General features: G+C 40.3%; 1 protein-coding gene across 1 annotated transcript in view; it reads right to left on the bottom strand.

The window, feature by feature from the left end:
• LOC310645356 (NAD(P) transhydrogenase, mitochondrial-like) overlaps nt 1-21,418 on the bottom strand; it is a 46,795-nt gene extending 25,377 nt beyond the window's left edge. Inside the window, exons 1-10 of the mRNA XM_083371017.1 lie at nt 21,297-21,418; nt 17,419-17,609; nt 13,711-13,940; nt 12,109-12,326; nt 6,931-7,018; nt 6,298-6,386; nt 5,656-5,843; nt 4,742-4,875; nt 3,119-3,310; nt 2,314-2,467 (exon numbers count right to left, since the gene is read on the bottom strand). Coding sequence (XP_083227143.1) covers nt 2,314-2,467; nt 3,119-3,310; nt 4,742-4,875; nt 5,656-5,843; nt 6,298-6,386; nt 6,931-7,018; nt 12,109-12,326; nt 13,711-13,940; nt 17,419-17,557 — 1,432 coding nt within the window. The 5' untranslated portion in view covers nt 17,558-17,609; nt 21,297-21,418. The remainder of the gene's footprint in view (nt 1-2,313; nt 2,468-3,118; nt 3,311-4,741; nt 4,876-5,655; nt 5,844-6,297; nt 6,387-6,930; nt 7,019-12,108; nt 12,327-13,710; nt 13,941-17,418; nt 17,610-21,296) is intronic.
• Nucleotides 21,419-23,598: the final 2,180 nt, after the last annotated feature.

Raw genomic sequence — 23,598 nt, 5'->3', positions numbered from 1 at the left:
AAAGGACAAAATGTTTGGTCCCGAGATTATGGGGGAAGGGATAAGTGGGTTCAGGGGGTTATCCTGGAACAAACAGGACCATTATCATACACAGTGGACACTGGGACTGGACTCATACAACGCAGACACTCGGATCAGCTCCGACCCAGGTCACTGCCCAACCCCCCTCTGCAACCGACTCCGGGTGAGTCTTCACCAGCCGTCACCCCCGGACCTGACGAACTCCTCCAGGACCCTCAACCACCTGTCGAGCCCCACCAAGAAACAACTCCTCCAGCCACGCAACCCGAAGAGAGCAACCCCTGCCCCCGTCGGTCCAGCCGAGCTAGAAGGCCCCCCGCATACCTCGCGGACTTTGAATGGAAGGGAAACTCGCCGTCTGTTAAAGAATCTGTTAACCTTACTGTTTCAAAATGTTCAACTGTTGTTATGCATAACGTACCTGTTCGGGGGGGGGGAAAGGGGGTGAATTATATCAGGAAAACAAGAGTTTCCAAGCCGCTAAGGAAAAGCCGGCCCGGCCGACATTTGACAGTTGACAGCTGTCAAATGGCCGCCCGAAGCAACGGCGCACGCGCACAAACCAGCCGGCCGCCATTCCCGTTGACAGCTGTCAAAAGGGCTGCCGGAGGCCAACGCGCACGCGCCGGATTTGACAGTTCCCGGAACTGTCAAATCCGCAGTCTTCAACCTAGTCCTCCAAGTGAGCTAAACGCTCAGCTGGAAGGAATTCCCTGACAGCCGCCGAGCTGTCAAAATACTGTTCATCGATTGGACGCCCCAGAACGGCGGGAAAAACACTGTTACCTGATTGGTTGTTTGTTTTGACAGTTCCCTATAAAAGCCCGGATTGTTTTGACAGTCAGCTGCCGGGAGCTGAACCGAATAAACCTTTCAAACCTTGCCTACGGTCTCGCGTCTGTCTTTCTAAAGACAATTCAACATTCTTAATTATTAGCCTTAAATGCTATTAAAACTGTAGTCCCACACAATCTTACTTCAAAGGAGCTTCTAGCAAACATTCGTAAGATATTTATAGAGTTGCATGCAGTTTAACTCCCTGTATTTACATAACCATATTTTAAACTTAATCCTAGGAACCTGGCCAACTGAAATGGATGATAGAACTAAAAGCCATCACTGTGTTTTAGGGGGATAAGTTCCATAAATTAATTGTGTATGAAAAGATTCTTCCGTCAGAGTTTTCCTAAGCTCTGGTATAAAGCACTGAGGAAAATGAGATGATAAAATATTTCATTCAAGTTTAGGAAGGATCAAATCCTACATGGAGATAACGGACAGTTTGCCATTAGTAAAGGTAAAGGTAAAGGTTCCCCCGCACATGCGTGCTAGTCGTTTCCGACTCTAGGGGCCGGTGCTCATCTCCGTTTCAAAGCCGAAGAGCCAGCGCTTGTCCGAGGACGTCTCCGTGGTCATGTGGCCTGCATGACTTGATGCCAAAGGCGCATGGAACGCTGTGACCTTCCCACCGTAGTGGTCCCTATTTTTCTACTTGCATTTTTACGTGCTTTCGAACTGCTAGGTTGGCAGAAGCTGGGACGAGTAACAGGCGCTCACTCTGTTACGCGGCACTCGGAATTCGACCCGCCAAACCGCCGACCTTCTGATCGACAAGCTCAGTGTCCTAACCCACTGAGCTACCGCGTCCCTTATAGTTTGCTATTAGAATCTGCCTATTCACTTGTCCCATTGATATTGTTTAAGACTAGTAAACTGAGCCAATGTGGCTGTGGATTCTAGATGCAGAAAAGCATGCCACACCCACTCATGTTTTAATCAAAGTTAACTTACTCTATCAGTTCTATCTGGGATGGACTCCTTGGCTCAAGTATAGTAGCAACAATGAAGCAGATATTTTTAATAGACCTTTGAGATGATGTCTCATCCTTTAACTATGATACTGTCAAGTGCAGGAAATCAGGAGTCCAGGCAGTTCAAATAAATGTAAGATTATTGTATGCTAATGCTTTTCTACAAGAATGGTAACTCCTAACAGTCAACACAAATTGGAGGTAGATAAGAGTCAATGAAACTCAAGGTGGAAAGGACTTAGATCTCTTGTTGGTGCGAAGGGACTCAAGACTGATGATATGTTTGACCCCTCCCTCGGGCTCAGCCTAGTCTTCTCCCACAGATTGTTTTAGCAAAACTCTTAATGCATATCACAATGAACGCTGAAAGAGGAATTCGTATTTTAAAGAGAGAGAGAAAGAGAGAGAGAGATGGAGAGAGAGATGGAGAGAGATGGAGAGACAGAGAAAGAGAATGAATAAATTTAACATTTTGAAATACCTGTTGTATATATTCCAGCTGAGGTCATTGTTTTTCTAAAGGGTGAAATGGCTGCTAATTTTTCTGCTTCTAGATCATGAACAGACTTCTGCTTAACTGGGGCAGCAGGTGGCAAAGTTTTAGGTAAAGGTGCTGGAAAGAGAGTTTTCCCTTCCTGTAGCAGAGACAAATTAGGATGAGTCCTTAAATAATAATACATGGAAAGTCGCAAATCTTATTATGATTATTAAAAGAGCAATGTGAACAGATTGAGTGTAGATAGGTCAAAAGCTAAAATTTAGCCCGTTATCCCTTTGCTTCTCCCTGTCTATGACTGACTCAGAGAACTTGGTTCTGATCTCTACCATCAGCTGAAGTTGTTTCAGGCATTTACAATTAATCTTCTATGTTGCTTGATTTCAACTGATCCTCCTTGCCACTTCAGTTGGTTTGGAACCGGAGGGAAAAACAGTGTGTAGGCAATCTGTACACTATTGATTTACAAAGGTTTATGGCTGGGCTAAAATGTAGGCTGGGTGCATATGTAGGCTTGGTCTATGCATATGTGACATTTAAAGCAAAATGAAAGAAGATGGAAACAGAACAGAATATCAGAAGAAGGTCTGATGTTCTAGTCTGTGGATGAAACCAAACTCCATGTTTTGATGTCAGCTGCAAAGCTAAACTCCAGACAAAAGTCTGGAGAATCAACTGCAATTTCTCTTAAAAGATCTTGATTCTGTCTTCCATTACAGTGTTTTGCATGCCTCCATTAAACTGTTCATTAAGGAATTTGAGGAAAGGGGAAAAAATAACAGTAACTCACCTTCATGACCATAGTCCCTCTTATGACGTGATCAATTGTCCCATAATCAAAATCATCTTTTGGCTCAAAGTAAAAGTATTCTTTGCTGGGGGAAATAGCTTTTAATAACTTCAAGATGTTGTTTGAATAAAGGCTACTGGCCTGGGTAGCCATTCGGCTTGGCAAGTCGGTGTAACCAATGTGCACTACACCCTGGGGGTTGAGAAAGCCATAAACAAGACCCTTAAAAAACATCTTTTTCACGTAATGCCTTGATACAGACTTTTAGGTGTTTTGACTTGATAAATCCTTTATAGCTGATGGTAAATCAGATCTCTGCTGACATTTTATTTTGCCAGTTAAGGGCTTTTTACATGAACAGCTTGATCTTGCTCTTGAAGGGGTGGGGGGTGGGGGGCGGTGAAGCTTTTCTCTTTGACTTTTAGCCAATGGCAGAGCAAGATGGGAGGCCTTTGGGGGAAGCAGTTCCATCGCCATATGGTGCTTATTTCAAGAGTTAAGAAATCAAAACACACTTTAAAAGTCTGAAAACACCTCTTGGACATTTGATTCTATCATGGTTACACACTGTGCTTCCCAGATTAATTGCACTCCAATTTAACTCCGAAAAGTAAAGGGAGGGGGTTAGATAACCTGACTCGCACTATTTTGTCAACAAAGCTATTTGCATGGGAGAGGAGGGGTGGGGGAGAGATAGGAAGAAATAATATCCCTCTGCATTTGTTTCAACAAATTAAACCTTGAACAGAAAAGAACAGAACAGACCTCTAAGGTCCCTTCCAACTCTTGTTTTTTTTTTTTTGTTATTCTGATCAAGAACAGAGCAGAATAGCAGGGCTGGAAGGAACCAACCCCTACTCAAGCAAGAGACCCCCTACCATTTCAGACAAATGATTGTCCAGCCTCTTCTTAAAAACCTCCAGTGTTGGAGCACCCACAATTTCTGGAGGCAGGTTGTTCCACTGGTTAATTGTTCTAACTGTCAGGAAGTTTCTCCTTAGCTCCAGGTTGCTTTTCTCTCCTTGATTAATTTCCATCTGTTGCTTCTTGTCCTGCCTTCAGTTATAACCCTAAGTTCTGGGGGAGCTTTACAATTGCCAATGGTGCCCCTTAAAGGCACTGTAAATTCAGTTAACTGTACACCTCGCTGCTAAAGTTACTTATTCTGAGGTCAGATGAAGGAGAAAAGCTTCAAACAGAGGTCACATTCAAGCACTGCGCTAAACCGTAACTATGTCGCTGTAGTGCAGAACAGTTTCATGATTTTGTTGCGCTAATGCTGGTATATATAAAATTTCTGTAAAGCCCATACGTTTCCAGGACAGCTGTAGTTAAAAGAACTTGCTGAGTAAGCCAAAATGTCTGATTTTAGGAATATCTTAAATCATAAGCTATGACAAGGTCGTTTTTGTTGCCTGGGAGTTGCATGATTTCATTTGAAGGGGTGTCCTTCCTGAGCTGGGATAATGTATAGTGGGGTCAGATCTCTTTGAAAACCCACACCTTAAGATGCTTAATGTAGCTAAGAAGGCCTACGAGTGATGTTCTGTTGCTTTGGAGAACAGCAAAATAATACATCTGTCAAGGGGACAGAATATTTGAAACAGATTCTCCTGTGCAAACCTTATGTATGTGAAGTTCTCCAGGATGGGTGGTCTCCACATTGCCACCAGCCTCAGCGGCAAGATCGACTATTACGGAACCATCTCTCATGGATTCTACCATAGGCTTAGTGATCAAGATTGGAGCTTTTTTCCCTGTCGGAAATGGCAAGAGCAGAAATGAAAGATGGGAACTCAACATTTCTTTAAAAAAAAGGAAAAAAAGCTTGAGCAGATGCCAACAAAACCTCAGAATTATCTGGCTTTTACTTGTAAGGGTCAGTTTAAGCTCAATAATTCCTACCTATTTCTTACAATCCATTAATACAGCAACTAGTAGTAGGACTGTCACTGTCTGTTGAATCTCCAAAACTGTGCAGGACATATATCTCAGGAAAATAAAACCCACTCAATCATTACATTTTCTATCTATTTGCAGAGTCTCAGAGGAGAAAAGATTTGGCTTACTTGACACCTATGATAAGATAAGAGACCAAATTTTGGTTTCATACACCGTTAAGGTCTCTGTACAGGTAGTCCTTGACTTACAACAGTTGAGCCCAAAAAGTCTAAGCAAAACAATTGTTAAGTGAGTTTTGCCCCATTTTACGACTTTCTTGCCACCGTTGTTAAGTAAATCATTGCAGCTAGTAACACGATTGTTAAATGAATCTGGCTTCCCCATTGACTTTGCTTGTCAGAAGGTTGCCAAATGTGATCACAGGACCCCCGGACGTTGCAACTGTCATAAATGTGAGTCAGTTGCCAAGCGTCTGAATTTTAATCACGTGACCATGGGAATGCTGTAACAGTTGTTAACTGTGGGGAAACGGTTGTAAGTCGCTTTTTTCAGCGCCGTTGTACCTTCGAATGATCACTAAACGAAAAGCTGTAAGTCAGGGACTAGCTGTGATGGTGATAAAAGTCGTACCGTACCTGGAATAAGAGCTGTGCTAACAACAATGTCTACCTCTTTGCACTGTTTAGCAAAGAGGGCCATTTCTGCCTCTATGAACTCCTTGGACATTTCTTTCGCGTAACCTCCAACACCTTCTCCCGTTTCAGCAACGTTGACTTCTAAAGGTTCTGCACCGAGGGATTTGAACTGCTCCAGAGCTGGAGGTCTGGAAGCAAGGAGAATTTCACAGCAATGACTAGCATGGATACTTTTCAGAGTGGAGATCAAGAGCATATAACTGCTCTTCAGTCCAAGCATCCCATCTGACCTTTGAGTAACATGCCAGCAGATGCTCTGCAAAATCCTTTCAATTTGCAATGGGTTGTTGCTTTTCAGCTAGCATTATTATTGCTACTTTTATTTTAGATCCCACCATTCCTTCTCCTAGAGGACTGCCAAGAAGGCTTGCAGAACATACAAATAAGAGTACGTAAAACTAATACGTATTGAAGTGGGCACATATTTGAAAATTATAATCAACACTGAACCATCTTAAAGTTGGATGGTTCCTTATAGGCAACAGGTTCATGACGGCAGGAAAATATACTTTTGATTTCTTTAGGATTTGTATCCTGTTTTTCTTTACAACAGAAGAAGGGTGAGGCCTGGAGTTACTCTACCGGGTATCAAATCCTCTCACAATGGCTCCCATTGACTTCGCTGCCCCAGCCGCAGCCAAGCCAGCCACTCCTCCACCAATGATGAGCATCTAGGAAGGAAAAGAAAGGAACTCACAGTTGGGCTTCTTAATGTATTTTTATTAGCCCAGAATAAAACCTTTCTGTTAATTCATGCAACATATGCAATGTGACTTTATACGAGGGAGGGAGGGAGGGAGGGAGGGAGGGAGAGAGAGGGAGAGAGAGAGAGAGAGAGAGAGAGAGAGAGAGAGAGAGAGAGAGTGAGAGAGAGAGAGAGAGAGTGAGAGAGAGAGAGTGAGAGAGAGAGAGAGAGAGAGAGAGAGAGAGAGAGGTAGACAGACAGACAGATAAAAAAGGGGAAAGGGGAGGGAAGGGAAAGTAATGGGAAAGGGAAAGGGAAGGGAAGGAAAAGGAAAGGGGAGGGGAGGGAGAAGGGGAGGGGGAAGGGGAAGGGGGAAGGGAAGGGAAGGGAAGGGAAGGGAAGCTACAAACACTCTCTTCTTTAGTAGATGAAAGCTGCAGTTTCCAAATGGCTTTCTTCTTCAAGCTTTCTTTGAAATGGCTTCAAATGGTGCTAATGGTGCTTCCTGAAAACCATGTCATGAAACCTACCTTTGCGGGAGGTACTTTTCCTGCAGCAGTGATCTGCCCAGTAAAAAACCTTCCGAAGTGATTGGCTGCGAGAACCACAGCTTTGTACCTAGGAAAAAAGATGGAAAAACACTGGAGCTGTTAGCACAGCAGGCCTTTGAAATGAATAACAACGGACTCAATTAACTAATTAACTCAATTAACTGTGTATATTTATATACGGGACTGCTTAGACCAGTGAGGGCAATCAAACATCTCCAACAAATAAACAATCCGTCAATAAAAAACAAATGATTGCCTTTATCTATTGGCTGAGAAGCCATAGATGGATACCAAAATCATCATCATCATCATCATCATCCCCATGTCCTAACAGTTTATACCACTGTTACTCCTAATCAAAGGACATTTCTTATGTTGTAAGCTGCCCACAGTCACCTCGAACTGCAAGATGAGCGGCATATACATTTAATAAATTTCTTTCTTTCTTATTTAGTTATTTATTAAATTTATTCACCACCCATCTCACAGTTATGAGACTCTGGGTGGCTTACAATAAAACGATACTATAAAAGATTAGGACAGTAAGATAATAAATACCTTAAAATTAAGAAAGAAATAGCTTACATAGCAGAGGGTATACAACGGCAGAGTGGAGGTAACCTGACCATAGTAAATGTTTTTTTTCCACCTCTTAAATTACATTATGCTCATTTGGGAGTATGTTTTTCTCCCAGCTCATCATAGTAGATTTTTTTTGTCTGTAAAAGGACCTTTTTGTTTAGTTGTGGTTCTAATTCCTACATTCTTAGGCTGAGCATCCCGTTCCTTAATTTTTATTATCTGAACATTTATTTGGATTCATTTTGTGGCTTAAAAGGTCTGAACAGCATTTTGGAAGCATTTAAGACCAGCTCATGTTAGACGGCCCGTTTCCTTCCTTCCTTCCTTCCTTCCTTCCTTCCTTCCTTCCTTCCTTCCTTCCTTCCTTCCCTTCCCTTCCCTTCCCTTCCCTTCCCTCCCTCTCTTCTTCCCTCCCTCCCTGAGAATGTTAGATGTTATGAATAAGTGAAAGATACTTGTTTTGGATTAACAAAATGATTACATCTTGTTTTATTTTTAAGCCATAAGCAAACTTTTTGATTGAAAGCAAGGAAGGGAAGGTACGTTTGGAAGCATGTGAAGAAAATTTACAACCCAAGTTACCCAGGTATCACGAATCCAACATAAACAATCTCTGGAAAATCAGTATAAAGTTTTCTTCTTCTTCGCACGCAGGACTAAGGGGATTAGGGATTTAAGAAGAGAATTGCTGCTTTTGTATGCAGGTAGTCCTCCGTTTATGACCAGAATTTCCATTGGTGAGCAAGGTGGTTGAGTGTTAAGAGAATCACTGCAGTTGTTAAGAGAATCACATAACCATTAAGCGAATCCGGCTGGCTCCATTGACTATTCAAGGATACGTGGCAACGATAAGACTAGGGAACTTTTTCTTAAGATTGTCTGTTACTATAAAAATGGCTTTAAGAGAGGAGACTGGAGAGGATATAACTGAGGATCAGACAGTTTGGGATATGGATTTTAAAATGACAGGATATAGAAATCAAAGTGGCTGATATTTGGATAGCTAAAATGGTAGATAAATACAGAAAAGTTATAGAAAGGAGATTTTTTTGGTATTTGTTTTAGAGAAAATGACAAGTTACTGTGTAAAAGGAAAGGAATGTGAAATTAATTTGCTTAAGGTTAAAGAACAAATATTATTTCCGATAACTCTTAATAAGCTTTTGCTGACTAAGGATGAATAATACGGCTTGATTATTTGTTAATAAAGATGAGATATAGGATGAATCATTCTTTGGCTCTAATGATAGGGAAAGTGGTAAGTTGCTAAAATTGTTCCTACTTGTCTTGATAAAGAGGGAGATGATTTCTTTATATATCTTTTTTTTCCTTATTTTTTCCCAACTCCCCCCTTTTTTTCTTTTTGCACTTTTTATTTTATTTTTCTTAGTTTGTATTATGTTTTTTTACCCTTGTATTTTTAAACTTTAATCAAAAACCTTTTTAAAAAATAATGTCTAGTATTATCTCTGTGGAAATGTCAGCAGATCCAATGAGGCTGACTGCCTCAAGTTGACTGAAAAAGACTTGATTAAGCAAACTTAATCTCTCAACTTCCACAGTTTTAAAATGAGTGTTTCAACTCCCAGAATTCCCCAGCCAACATATTGATGATCTTCTATATGGCAGAGGTCTTCAAACTTGTCCCTTTTATGACTTATGGACTTCAACTCCCAGAATTTCTCAGCATGGCTGAGGAATTCTGGGACTTGAAGTCCACAAGTCATAAAAGGGCCAGGTCTGAAGACCCCTGTTCAGGGGTCTATAGATCAACATGGGATGTAAATGAGTCCAATTATGCCCAGACTGTTTTTTCCAGATGTGTTATGGTTTCAGTTCTCAGCAATTCCGGGCAGCATCCAGTCTAGAGAAGGCTGGCCTAAGGCCTCTATTTGTCTTTGAGACTTGTTGCTTCAAACAGAATCTAATTAGCACAGTGTATTTTGGCTTTTTACAAAACTTTTCATTTGTCTACTAGCTGAATTTTGCCTGCATGAAAGACCATAATGGAAAAGAAACCCAGGTTGGTATGTGAATGTCATGCCAAACCGAAGAACACATTTGATGGTAGAAACCAGAGGGCAATCTCATTAATTCATGGCAGCCACTGAGTCTTACGGTTTTCTAAAAAAACCTGATTTATAGTGGCAAAAAGTGTAAGTGCACTGGAGCCCACACCTAATACATCTGCTCATCTTTAAGGTCACAAGACGTTCCATTGTTTTGATCTGCTGTGGAATCTAGTTCACATTACTCAACCCAGCTATAGTTAGTGAGTTTGCAAGAGATGTCTGGAATTCTTGTTTTGTTTCCTTTAGTAACAATAACTTGAATGTGAATCACAGAAGCAAAGACATTTTAAAAGGCAGTAAAACCCCAGTCTGGTTTTGGCGTAACCAAAAGCAGACGTCAGAGATGTTAGAATCAACCACCCATCTCTCAGCAAGTTTGGGTTGATACCAAACAAGATGAGATACAGTTCTATCAAAGGACCATGAAGCCTCTTACAGAACAGATGTGACAGAACTAGGCTGGGAACTAATACATCCAGATGATTTAGTTACTCAGTTGTTTTGAATCTGCTCTGGATTTAAAAATAATGAAGTCGAATTGTGTAATGTTTGTTTTATTAAGGTGGTTTTTAAGAGCCGTGTGGTTACTGTTAGCATAACTTAGCTCAACCTTCTCCAACTGAGTGTCTTCCAGAAAGACTGGAATTTCTGGAAGCTGTTGTCCAAGCTTATCTGGAAAGAACCTATCTAATGTTAGCCTAGCCTTTCTTGGATGAAATGAAATGCTAATGAAAGATTGGCAGTAGTATATGGCACACACCAATAACCCAATACAACAATTTATTCTCAAAAGAACATTTTAAACTGTGGAGATCTCTTGAGATTTTGGTGTCCTCTGAAATGTTCTCACGAGATTTCAGTGAACACATGAGACAGATGGATCTAGGTGCTCCAGGGCAGAAAACAAGGCTAACTCCACAACGGATGGCCCCCAGAGCTATAGCTAGCTTGGAGAAGTTGGGCTCCAGCCAAAAGAGAATTGGCCTCAGAGAAGCTACTGTAAGCAACAAAAGAATAAGAACAGCTCTGTGGTTCCCAGGAGCCATATGGATGGAATATGGTCTTCTGGTTCTCCTGTGTTATTCTTTTTAATCCATCTTAAACTTTTTTCTCTCTCTCTCTTGAGTAAGAACCATATATAAGAAATAAGACCGTTGAGAATTTCCCATGTTTTTGGGATGTTTCCAACATGGCAATTGCCTGAGTTTCCACTACTAGGTATATATATATATATATATATATATATATATATATATATATATATATATATATATATATATGTATATGTATATGTATATGTATATGTATATGTATATGTATATGTATATGTATATGTATATGTATATGTATATGTATATGTATATGTATATGTATATGTATATGTATATATATGTATATATATATGTATATATATATGTATATATATATGTATATATATATATATGTATATATGTATGTATGTATGTATGTATGTATATTCCCCCACTTGAGGTTTCCCACATTTCAGATGCCAGAAATTAGTTATTCTTAGCTCAAAGGAGATGAAATTGTAAATATGAGGTTCAGAAGAAATGCAGCATCATATAATTGAACAAGGATGACAAGAAAAAGAACTCCATTCCTAGTGGAGGTCATGCGAGGGAAGGAAATAAAGAAGTCAAGAGAACAGCTGGGACCCCATAGTTGATGCCCCAACCCTATTGACACCTATTTTTGAAGCATTTAGAAAGAGATGGGACTTCTATCACCTAGTCACAGCTGCCCTCGTTTTTATACAACCCCATTCCTCATGCCCTTATATCATACATAAATGTGTGTGCACATGTGTGTATGCCTTCAAATCAGTCTTAACCTCTGGTGACTCCCTGGATGACCTTATAGTTTTCTTGGCAAGATTTCGGAAGTGGCTTTCCATTGCCTCCTTCCTAAACCCAAGAGTGAGTCTATTGGCCTCAGATCACCCAGCTGGCTTTGTGCCTAAGGTACTAGAACTCCTGGTCTCCCGGTTCCTAGCCCAATGCCTTAACCACTAGACCAAGCTGTCTCTCGTACATAAACTAGTACCACATATATAGAGATGAGTGGACAAACCAAAGCTCTAGTATGGCATTCAGTCCTACTGCTTTGTGTTGTATGCTATTCATAGTCACATTGTTTGAGTGGAGGGACCCTTTAAAGCCAATCAATCAATCAATCAATAAATCCCTGCTTTCAGGAACCTCATTCAACATCAATTGCCCCAAATCAATAACGAAAGCTTTCAGCTGTTTTGAAGCAGGAGTCATTTTAAAAAAACAACCACCACCACCCCAAACCCCCCCCCCCTAAAATGATCCTTAAAAACATGCAATGTTAAGCCTACCAGAGACATTTATATGCCATGGCTCTGGTCTCAAACTGCCCCAAAACTGTTCAATTCTACCAAATAACTGTCCCTCTTTAATACAATAAAATCTAGGCATTGAGGAAACAGTCATTAGTAGAGAGAATAATGTGGACTCACCCTGCAATATTGGCCATTGAACTTAAGGCATCATATCCTTGAGCAATAGTGACCCGAGGAACTTGGTCCATTGCTAAGACGGTGGCTTTGCGCTGAGCAAGCTTCTCCAAGAGATCTGGATTCTGTGCTGGATAGATAAAGCTGACCAGAATTGATTTCTCCTTGAGTAAGGTGGTCTCATGGATTCCCAACTTTTCATTAAAAACTGGAGCTCTGACCTTTGAGAAAATAAATACCATATTACACTGCTCTGTTAGAAGAAAGAAAATTCCATGCGCCAAAGTGAGGATTAGGCCACAGTTTTTCTTTGTAATATACTGGACTACTTCAGACTCATAATCATCGATCATAAACCATGAAATATAGTCCAAATTATTGTTCAAAACCCAACTGATTATGATTTATTGAACCATGAACCCAATCCCTGCTTACTTTACCCTTTGCAGCCATTAAAATAATAATTATTGGATCAGCAAATAGTAGAAATTTCATTTCCACTTTGGATTTTTTGTAATCAGTTCTTCACATCTCTGAGATTTATACATCTTTGCTGGCACAATATTTCAACATTTGTTCCTTATTTTCACTCTTATTGCTGGAAAATGCCAGACAAATATTTGAATATTATTTTGTTATTACACTCTGCTATGCTATGCTATGCTATGCATGTTTTATTGAATATACCATGATTGGCTGAGTTTCTACATTGCGCTAAACCATATACACCACAAATTAATAAGCCCAAAATATTAATTCAAAACCACATGATGGCTTAGAGAAATAAAAGAATAATCCTAACTCAAGGATGGGTATATTGTTAACTCTCCTTTCCGTAATCTGACATTTCATAAATTCAAAGCCGTATTCATCTCTGATGATGTATTCTGTATTTCTTTTTATTTATTTATTTGATTTTTTAACTCATCTTTATTATTGTTTATAAATAGGACAGTGAACATACCTAATATTCTTTCTTCCTCCTATTTTCCCCACAACAATTCTGTGAGGTGGGTTGGGCTGAGAGAGGGTGGCTGGCTCAAGGTCACTCCGGCCAGCTTTCATGACTAAGGCAGGACTAGAACTCACAGTTTCTTCTGATTGGCCAAAATCACCCAGCCATCTTTCATGCCTAAAGCAGGACTAGAACTCACCATCTCCTAGTTTCTGGACCAGCACCTTAACCACTACAGTAAACTACTATCCATTCATCCATCCATCCCTCCCTCCCTCCCTCCCTCCCTCTCTCTCTCTCTCTCTCTCTCTCCTTCTTTGTATTTTAGGCGCCATCCTTTTTTACTTTATTCATGTAAATAGAGTATGTAAGTTGCCCAGAGTCGGTTTTAAATGGAAGTTCAAAAGTCCCATCCATCCATCCATCCATCCCTCTCTCTCTCTCTCTCTTTCTCTCCTTCTTTGTATTTTAGGCGCCATCCTTTTTAACTTTATTCATGTAAATAGAGTATGTAAGTTGCCCAGAGTCGGTTTTAAATGGAAGTTCAAAAGTCCCGTCCATCCATCCATCCATCCATCCATCCATCCATCCAGCAGTCCAGCAGTTAAATAATCCTGCCTACCAGACTGGCAGTTTTATTTCATGCTTGCCTTTAGAACGATATCGGATCCAAACACGGTTTTCAGGTCCCCAATTCTGGCTCCTGCCTCTACGTACTGGTCATCAGAGAACTTGGCTTCTTCACCTGCGCTGTGCTCCACTTGCACACGAAAGCCCTGCTTCACCAAAGCCTGGACACCAGCAGGAGAGAGGGCTACCCTTTTTTCATTTTTATATACTTCTTTAGGAATGCCAACCACAAGATCTTGGTAGCGGATCCCTGTATGAAGCAGACCAACCAAAAGATTGATAGACAGAAAGGAAGGAGGCCCACGTAGACGTGATCTCAGTGAACTTCAGTACTTCCTGGGAAGGTTGGGCTTGTCAGGCAGAAACACAGAAAATAAATCAAAATAACAAACCCAAAGGATCTGGAGAGCCTCAGTTGGGGAAAAGCTCATTACAAATATACTACTGCTACTACTACTGATTTGTGTATTTGATTAATGCATGTAAAAATATTATAACCGTTGAAAAATTCCAGTATGGAAGAAAAGACTTGGAACAATAAAGTCTCGTAATACATAATAAGTATTTTCCAAAAAAAGTTGGAAGTAGAATCAGAAGGAAAAAAAAAAATCCCAGTCGGGACTATAAAGGCCATTCTACCATTTCTGTAAGTGTAAACAGTAAAAAAAAATGCCTGGCTTTTTTTTCCTGATTTGGCTTCAAAGAACTTTTCAAAGTGAACTTCTTTCTCTCACTCCACACACCTCCACTGAACACCCTTCACAACATAATAGGCAAGGTGGTATAGAAGGGTGTGTGTGTGTAGGGGGTTTGTTAGTGGCCGAAGATGGAACATTCCACCATCAAAGTGCGGTTCCATAGCCAACTCACACAGTCACACAAAGACACAGGCGGATGCCAAAATAATAACAAATTAAAGTTTGGTTTGCAAAATACTTGACCGGGATATGGTTTACACAAACTTTTAAGCTGTTTACATGTTTAAAAAAAAGGTGCAGGATCAGCCACAAGCTGTGATGGGACAACCTCAAGTCCACTGGCTTTTGGGGCAGGAAAAGGAAAACCAAGAAATAAGACAGCAATGTCAAAATGGGCTGGACGTTCTTCCATTTTCTTTTCCTTCTCGCTCCTGGCTTGAATTAACTGCAAGTATTTGTAACAAGAGGAAAAAAATAGTCATTATGCAAATCTAAAGCCACGCCTTTAGAAAAACTGATTATGTAAAGGCAGGGTTACATATTACTTTTTAAGATGATTCACCCATCCTGTTAGGTCATGGTTAACTGAATAAGCCATAGTTGACAGGCTTCATGCAATACCTCAAGCCATGATATGATTTTGGCTTAATGTGTTGAGGAATGCAGCCAACCTGGATCATATTTTGTGGGGTCCTTGTTTTCTTGCAGACGTTTCATTACCCAACTAGGTAACATCATCAACTGCTCTAGTATAATCTTGGTATTAATCCCTGTTATCTGGCTGATGATTATTGGTGAACAGGTGTCTTGGGGGTTTTTTTTGTTTCCTTCTTGGGTTTTCGATTGTTGAGTGGCATGTAAACCAATTGTATGGTATGTGTATAGACCAGCAATCAAATATTAACCATCAGCCTGATCAAGGAACCACAAAGGACATTCCCACAAACGCTGATAGGACATACATACCATAGTATATAAAAAGAGAGCATGCCCTACTCACTTCTGTTACAACCAAGCTCAGAGAGCACCAGGGACCCCACAGTTCAACCCAGAGCTTAGACCAGGGGTCTTCAAACCTGGCCCTTTTTTAACCTGTGGACTTCAACTCCCAGAATTTCTTAGCCAGCATGCCTGGCTGAGGAATTCTGGCAGTTGAAGTCCAGAGGTCATAAAAGGGCCAAGTTTGAAGACTCCTGGCTTACACTATAAAATGCTGAGACTCATTGTCCTTCACTATATATAACCTTGGAAAGTGATGGATATATGAGAAGCCAGAGATGCCAAATGTTGCCTAACACAGAACGTTCACACAATCACATATATTTGGATTTCTTGATGCCTATGTAAATACAACAACACCATCATAAGAAACACCCTGATGGGAATTTCACAACTACTGTATCCTTGGAAAGGAATTTCAAATGCATTTTTCCATCAAACCGAGGCTGACATTTGCTGCATGTGGCTAATGCTTTGCTTAATCAAGAAGAGACTTGGCAGCCATTTGTCCAGAATGTTATAGAGTCTCCTGATTGAGCAGAGGGATGGACTAGAAGACCTCCAAGGTCCCTTCCAACCCTATTATTCTGTGTTCTAATTTATTTAGTGAGATAATTAAGAAAGAAGGTAATAGCCAGAAGATGCATTCCAGTAGGTAGCAAATGGTTAATAGAGCATAATTTGGATTTCTGCACTTAAAAGTTGTTGGACTGACAAAGATTTCTTTCCAATGCTAGGATTCTATAAATTCAGCTACGGCAGATTTAATTTACAAAATGTCATTTTTCTTGTCTTTCTCTGCACCTCTTTGTTGAGTACTGTATCTAATTACTGTAAGTTATAACTTTTCCTCCTTTTCTGTACAATTACAAAGTCACTGTGACATTTGCAACAATCTCCTTTGCATGTTGAAAATGAGTCAGTTTATACGTTACCCTGTCCAATATTTCTGTTACATATCCACCAGAGTCTGTTTCCAAACTATGCTTTTTAGCAATTAAACTCTGTTTTAAGTTGACTTTTGCTTTGCTTATTTTATCTCATTAGGCAATCATTTTCTGGAACTGGCTAAAATAAATCTAAACTACTGTTCTTGCAAGAGTAAACAATATTTAATATGCCATTGTTACTTTATGACTAGTCTTACCCAATGGTAACAAGCAAAATGGGAAACTTGAAAGGAAATTAAAATCCAAGGCTAAGGTTCAACCTACAAGTGAAACTCAGAGGCATATTTTGGTTAGATTTTTTTTTTTAATGGAGGCCAACTTCTGTAAAGGCAATCAAATGGAGGTAAAAAGGTTGGGGACTGGATACCTAATTCTTTCACATCCTCCTGTCTGCCTACTCAATTTTTTTCCCCCTGAATGTCATTCTTCCCCACAAGGGGAATGACACCCTGCAGAATTCTTCTTTGAAGAAAAACTTATAGGACGTGCAATTTTGAACAGAAGAGCTTTTGAAAAAAGGCAGGGTGAAGCATTGAAGTAGCCTTTACTTGGCTCACCGCTTTTTCAGTTTTCACTTGTAGTTTACGACAACTGCTTTCCATTTAAATAATAATAAAAGGAGAGCTGCACGTGTGGCCTGCATCCATACTCCAGGATTTGCCAATGTGGTTTTTAAAAAAGGTACATTTGCCTTTTGTAGAGACTGGCCATGATAAGGTAATGATCTTACCACATTGGTTGGCTTTACTAGTAAACTTTATTCTGATGCATACATTTCCTTATATTATACAAAATAGTTCTGCACTGTTGTTATTTTTGAATTGTTCATGCAACTTCAGACTTTTGGTTTCATTAAAACATGAAACATAGAATCAGAGAGCTGGAAGAGAGGTCATCTAGTCCAGCCCCCTGCTCAACCCCCCTCATCTAAACTGTCCTCAGCTGAATTTTCACATTTTGATTATTCTTATTATTAGGAATGGGATAGTCTCCTTTGGTGACATTTCTTATCACCAGTGGATCTCATTGCTTTTCATTAACTGACCTCAGTAAGTATTTTTCCTCAAGTCATTAATTTTACCTTTTGCCTTCTGGTCACTCCACAAAGCATGGAACGTTTTAAAAGACCGCGGTCTAGTTTTGGGCTGAAATGTCCTGGCAGTGAGAGAGAGGAAGAAGGGTAACAAAATGTTGTTTCGATTTCGCACCAACGTAGCCATCTTCCTGGGTCCAGCAAGAAAACAGCCTGACCTTGATGTTGGTCCAGATGTTCTGTAAGCAGAAAAAGTTTACTAGGATAGACATCAGCGAGAGCAAACAGGATGCCACCAGGATCGTATCACCAAACTTTCATATTTACAGGAAGTCTTCAATTTGCAGGTATTCATTTAGTGACCCTTCAAAGTTACAATAGCACTGGAAAAAGTGACATGACTATTTTTCACACTTACGACCGTTGCAGCATCCCCATGGTCACATGATCAAAATTCATACGCTTGGCAATTAGTTCAAAATTTATGACAGTTGCAGCGTCCCTGGGTCCCGTGATCCCCTTTTGCAACCTTCTGAAAAGCAAAGTCAACGGGGAAGCCAGATTCGCTTAATCACCACATTACTAACTGCAGTGATTCACTTTACAGCTGTGGCAAGGAAAGTCGTAAAATGGGGCAAAATTCACTTAACAACTGTCTTGCTTAACACCAGAAAATTTGGGGTCAATTGTGATCGTAAGTTGAGACTACCTACGTTCTAATGCAAATATACTGATTTTCTAACACTTCAGCTCTGCCCTTTTGTTAATATCACCATGTCACTGACATTCCCCCTGCAGACCAAAAATACAACTTTCAATTTACCCTCCCCATCACAAAAACCTTGCCCACCTCTAGGCTAGTCCATCATGTGGTTTGCTTTCATTTTACCATGTTGTGGGGACGAAGCAGTTGTGGTTTGTAAGCTATGATTTGTGGCTAAACGTATAGGCTAAATCCAGACATTTGTAGGCCTTCCAAGCAAGTGTTTCAGATTTTCTTTGAAAAGATCTCCAGTCTCCATAATATCCTTGATCAAATTTTCCAGAAAAGTGGTTAGTGTAGGCAAGAATCTGATGAGTTTTATGGCTTCTGTTAAGCTTTAGACACAGCAAACACACACAAACATATATATTCATAAAATTTCAAGCAAATTAACAAATTGAAGTATGCTGCCTATGGTTAAAAGGCCCTGGGATTTTCAATTTCAAAAGTTCAGCATAGTTATTTAATTTTCATCAGCTTATCCAAATGTGGAAAGTCTGACTGCATAAAACCATAGTATCCAAAAGGATTTAGTATCCGAAACAGTTACACTTCTGTCTCCCACATCCCACACGCTTGGATAAATGCCTGCGCTCTCAAACAGATACATGAGTAAACGAAGCAATGAATCACTGACTTTCCATGAACAGATATGATAGAAGTTCAGACAGAGCTGGCACAAGATCCTGCTTAATATTCTGCTTAATATATGCTGCTTCTCCATGCCTCTTAGCTCTTTCAAGAAGAAAGACAAACACCCTGAACCTAGAAGCAGGTGTAATTTGGAGATGTCATCCAACTTTGAAGAATATTCAAGCTGGGCAAGACGCCATATTAAACAAACCAGCCATCATGCTTAGCCTACATAAATTTTTAGAGGAATTTGCTTCGTTTTGGGTCAAATTGGAAATAAATTGTTGCAATGGCCAGTGTGAAGCAACATGCCTCCTGTCACTCGTCTGAAAGCTGAGTTTGATTTATAAATGGCAGGACTCCTTAACTGATCCCATTCCTGGCTTCTAACTTTCAAGACAGAACAAGGACTGGAAGAATGGAGGCATAAGAGCTGTGGTTAGCATGCAGTATTGCAGGTTAACTCTGCCTTCCCTCTGCCAGCAGTTTGATCCTGACTGTCTCAAGGATGATTCCACCTTCCATCTTTCCAAGATCGGTAAAATGAGGGCCCAGATTGTTGGGGGCAACAGGCTGACTCTGTAAACTGCTGAGAGAGGGCTGTAAAGAACTGTGAAGCGGTATATAAGTCTAAGTGCTATTGCCATTATTACAGGTAGCCCTTCACTTATAACCATTCATTTAGCCACCTTTTGAAGATACAATGGCATTAAAAGAAAGTGATGTATGAGTAATCCTCATACTTATGACCATTATAACACCACCACCCCATGGTTACGTGAGCAAAATCCATGCGCTTGGCAATCAGCATGTATTTACAATAGTTGCAGCTTCTCAGGATCACGTGATCCCCATTTGTGACTTTCCCAGCTGGCTTCCGACAATCAAGTCAATGGATGAAGGCAGATTCACTTAACAACTGCTGTAGTGATTCATTCAATGACCATGGCAAAAAGGTTGTAAAGTCAGGCATGGCTCACTTAAGAACTGACTTGCTTCGCAATGGAAATGCTGGTCCCAGGTTGTGGTCTTAAGTCAAGGACAGCTTGTGTTGCTGGTCGCACAATATCAGTGGTTATTTTGCCTGCTGAATGGTAAGGTTGATGCGGTATCTGTGGATGCAGAGTGAATATAGGCAATCTGATCTAAGGCCTCTCAATGGATGGATAGCCATGAGTTATATAGAGTACCTAAAATATATTTACTGGTTATGTGTTTTTGAGATCCAGTACATTGTTGAAAATACTTTAGTTTCCATTTAGAGGTTCTCAAATGCATTTGGGACTTCCAAAATTCGTAAGCCCCTTTATTCCAATCTTCATTTGAATGAAGTTTTGACAGAGTTTGCTTCTGCTAGTTTACTATTGTTTCATTGGTTTGATGATTTGTTAAGCAATACTGAATATTGCTTTGTGATTTAGCTACTTATTTGTAGTCAAAAGTATGTTGCAATTCACATTGTTTTTATTTGTTTGAGTCCAGATAGTTTATAAACAAGTGCCCGAAGAATCAGGCAGCGTACGGACTTTGGCAAAAAATATTTTGCATTTCGCAGAGACTTAAAAGAGAAACAGCAATGTGACATTGACACACATGCCTTTTTAAGTCCCTGAAAAATATAAAATAACACTTCCAAAAAGCCTACATACAATTGGTTGAATCTTACAGCCTGAATAAATTAGGTTAACTAAGATCCTTTGTGGTTTAATGAAACATAAGACTTATTGCTCTAACTTGGTCCCTTCTAGAGGTACTAAAGCTGAACTTTATGGTGGTCAGGAATTATGAGTGTAGAAATCCAGATCATCTAGAAAAAAAAACTACTCGTGAGAAAAATTGTGTCTCAGACTGTGGCCTTGGTTTGCTTGGGCCAGTAATGGAGAAGGGCAAAGAACCAAAAAAGAGTACCAGTATTTATTTATTTTTCTTTGTACATTTACACAGAATCTACAAAAGTACAAAAGACTACTTTGTCCCCTTCTGGATTTTGAAACCTAAGAAAACATTGATTACAACAAATTCAAGCAAGCTTTTGCAGAAGATTAACAACTTTAAAATAAAGATAAAATCCTCAGAAGATTCCTGAATTCTGAACCTCCCTGGGTCATGTTTGTATGGAATTAATGTAGAATGTCCACCTGAAGTCATCTGGACTATGAGATGATCCAACTCTGGAGCATGCCACACCAAACTGGGTATTTTCTGGGGAGGTGGGGGGAATCCCAGCTAACTACTCCTAATAGATCGCTAACTCCAATTACTCAACCGGTTGAGTATCATCTCTTTTATGGACAGAATAATCTGTCTTTCCCTGTTTCCTTGTGATGAGTGTTTTAAGGGCCCCTTCACGCTCTACAAAGAAGAGTCGTTCTCAGCACTCTGAATATTATTACGGCCTTCACTTTCCACCGTTGTCTGCTGGAACACTGCAAAAACAAAGAACTCCTGGAAACCAGCTGAAGTAGTAACACTCTGGTTTATGTTCATGGCAAAGAACAGCAGTGTGAAGAGCAATTAAGCAAAGACTAACCTGTAATCGGTGTCCTTAGGAGATTTCTCTGTCCTCCATAGAGAACACAAGGGCAGCCTTGGGGGGCTGCTGGCTGTTAAGTGACCTTCGTATTTGCAGCTTGCTGGCAGGGAGAGAGGGGGCAGGTTGGGTGGTTTATAAATAGGTGCCATGTGATCCCAAAGGCACTTGGCACAGCCAGCATGGAGTCTTTCAAGGCAATACAGAGCAGGATATCCTAGGAAGCTATCCACAAGCTGACAATTCCTAGTTTTCTTGTGGCAATCAAGGAACGGAAAATCTGAGCCAGGTGAGCAGACAAATAAGAGAACAGAGTTGGAAGGGACCTTGGAGGTCTTCTAGTCCAACCCCCACCACCACCCTGCCCAAGCAATAAAGCCTATCACATCTCAAACAAATGTTTCTCCAACCTCTTTTTAATTTGCCTTACATTATATTACAGATTAGGCCTTAAGCTCTCCTGTGTCCATCCCAAAGGTGCTTTTTCCAAAAGACAGCTGGACTTTCTTCGTGTTTTTTTTTCCTTTGAAAATGTTTCACTTCTCCTCCAAGAGGCTTCTTCAGTTCTGAAGAACCGAGTTGAAAAGAACAGAAGAAACGGAGGAGAAGCGAAATGTTTTCAAAGAATAAAAAGCCTAAGAAAGTCCAGTTGCCTTTTGGAAAAAGCACCGCTGGGAAAACCATGACCTGGATGATTGAGACTTTCCATAGACTCTCCTGTCATTCATTGTTCCTAAAAGGGACCAGGGCTATGGTGACTTCAGGCCGCTCAGAAGTTTGAACATCCTATCACCCTGGCTGCCAACACTGAACATTTCATACAACCAGCCTGATTTTATGCCTTGCAGCTATTCATTGTCCTGCAGCCGAAGAAATATACTCCAAACGTGTATAAAGACGATCCAAAATTTGCTACTCTTAAGCAACAAGCTAACCCGGACCTTATAAGGCTTTCAGTATAAGTACCACAACGTTGAATCTTTCCCTTAAAACAAAATTCCTTTAATTGGCAGGATTCTTTATATACCTTGAGTGACGGACAGCCAGAATGCTAGAGAACGAAGCTGCACCAGACTTCAAAGATACGGGAAGCTCTATGATTATGATCTCTAGTCTGGGGGATAAAAGCATGAAAATGTCAGGATCTTAACTCCCCCCGTGGTAGATAAAGAGCAAAACTAAGTGGGCTTAATCGTATAGACCCAGGAAAGTATGGAAGGATTACTAGCTGGCCATTAATCTTTGGAAATGGACATGAACAAGGCCTTGGTCTTGTTCTAAAAGCAGCATAATGTGGTTGTTAGTTTTTTTTTTAACTACAAGAAGATCGTGTCAACCTTACAGAAAAGCAGGCAGGGGATGAACTCAAAAAGGCTCATTACTTTCGAGCGTTTATTTTACCATAAGATGCAGAGATAGGAGTTGTCCAATTCTCCTCTTTTTTGAGTCAGCTTTGACTCCTGGTGATTGCCTGGACAAGTCCCTGCAGTTTTCACGGGCAAGATTTTTCAGAAGTGCTTTGCTGTTGCCTCCTTCTTAGAGCTGAGAGTTAGGGACGGGCCCAAGGTCATCTTCCTAACCCAGGGGTAGGCAACCTTGGCTCTTTTATGACTCGTGGACCTCAACTCCCAGAATTCCTCAGCCAGCCACGCTGAGGGAAAGGGAGAGGTTTCCAAGCTGAGCCATGCTGGATCAGGAATTCTGGGAGTTGAAGTCCACGAGTCATAAAAGAGCCAAGGTTGCCTACCCCTGACCTAACCTAAGGCAGGACTAGAACTCACAGCTTCCTGCACCAAGCTGGCTCTAATTAATTATTTAGCAGCCCTGTATTTAACTTCAGAGTTCTCTGTCTAAAGGCCCCAGCACTCCAAGTGAGAATAAAGCAAAAGTCTTTCTTCCTCTGTGATAAGATATACTGTGCTTCCTTGATAGTTTATTTCTAATTCTAATTGTGCAGCTGCAACTAAAAAATTTTTAATACAGTTATTCAACTACTACTGCACTATGACTTCTCTCATAATACCTAAACTTTTAGGAGCCAGATCAGTATAAAGTAGATTTTTGGAACAAATATCTGTAAAAGATAATTCTGAGAAGGCTGGAATATCAAAAAAAAAGGAACTAATTTGATTTTTATAATATAGATCTATAGCTGCAAGCCTAAAGCATACCTGAGCATCCAATGTTGGATTCAAAACAAGCTTCCTAAAATAAAACATTATCATGAGTATGATCGAAAACACGGTAGCCCCAAGAGTGACAAGCCAAACTTTTATGTGGTCCAAAAAGCAGCAACTGTTTT

The sequence above is a fragment of the Vipera ursinii genome (genome assembly GCF_947247035.1).
Source record: "Vipera ursinii genome assembly, chromosome: 11".
NCBI lineage: Eukaryota > Metazoa > Chordata > Lepidosauria > Squamata > Viperidae > Vipera > Vipera ursinii.
This window is presented reverse-complemented; position numbering and strand designations above follow the sequence as displayed.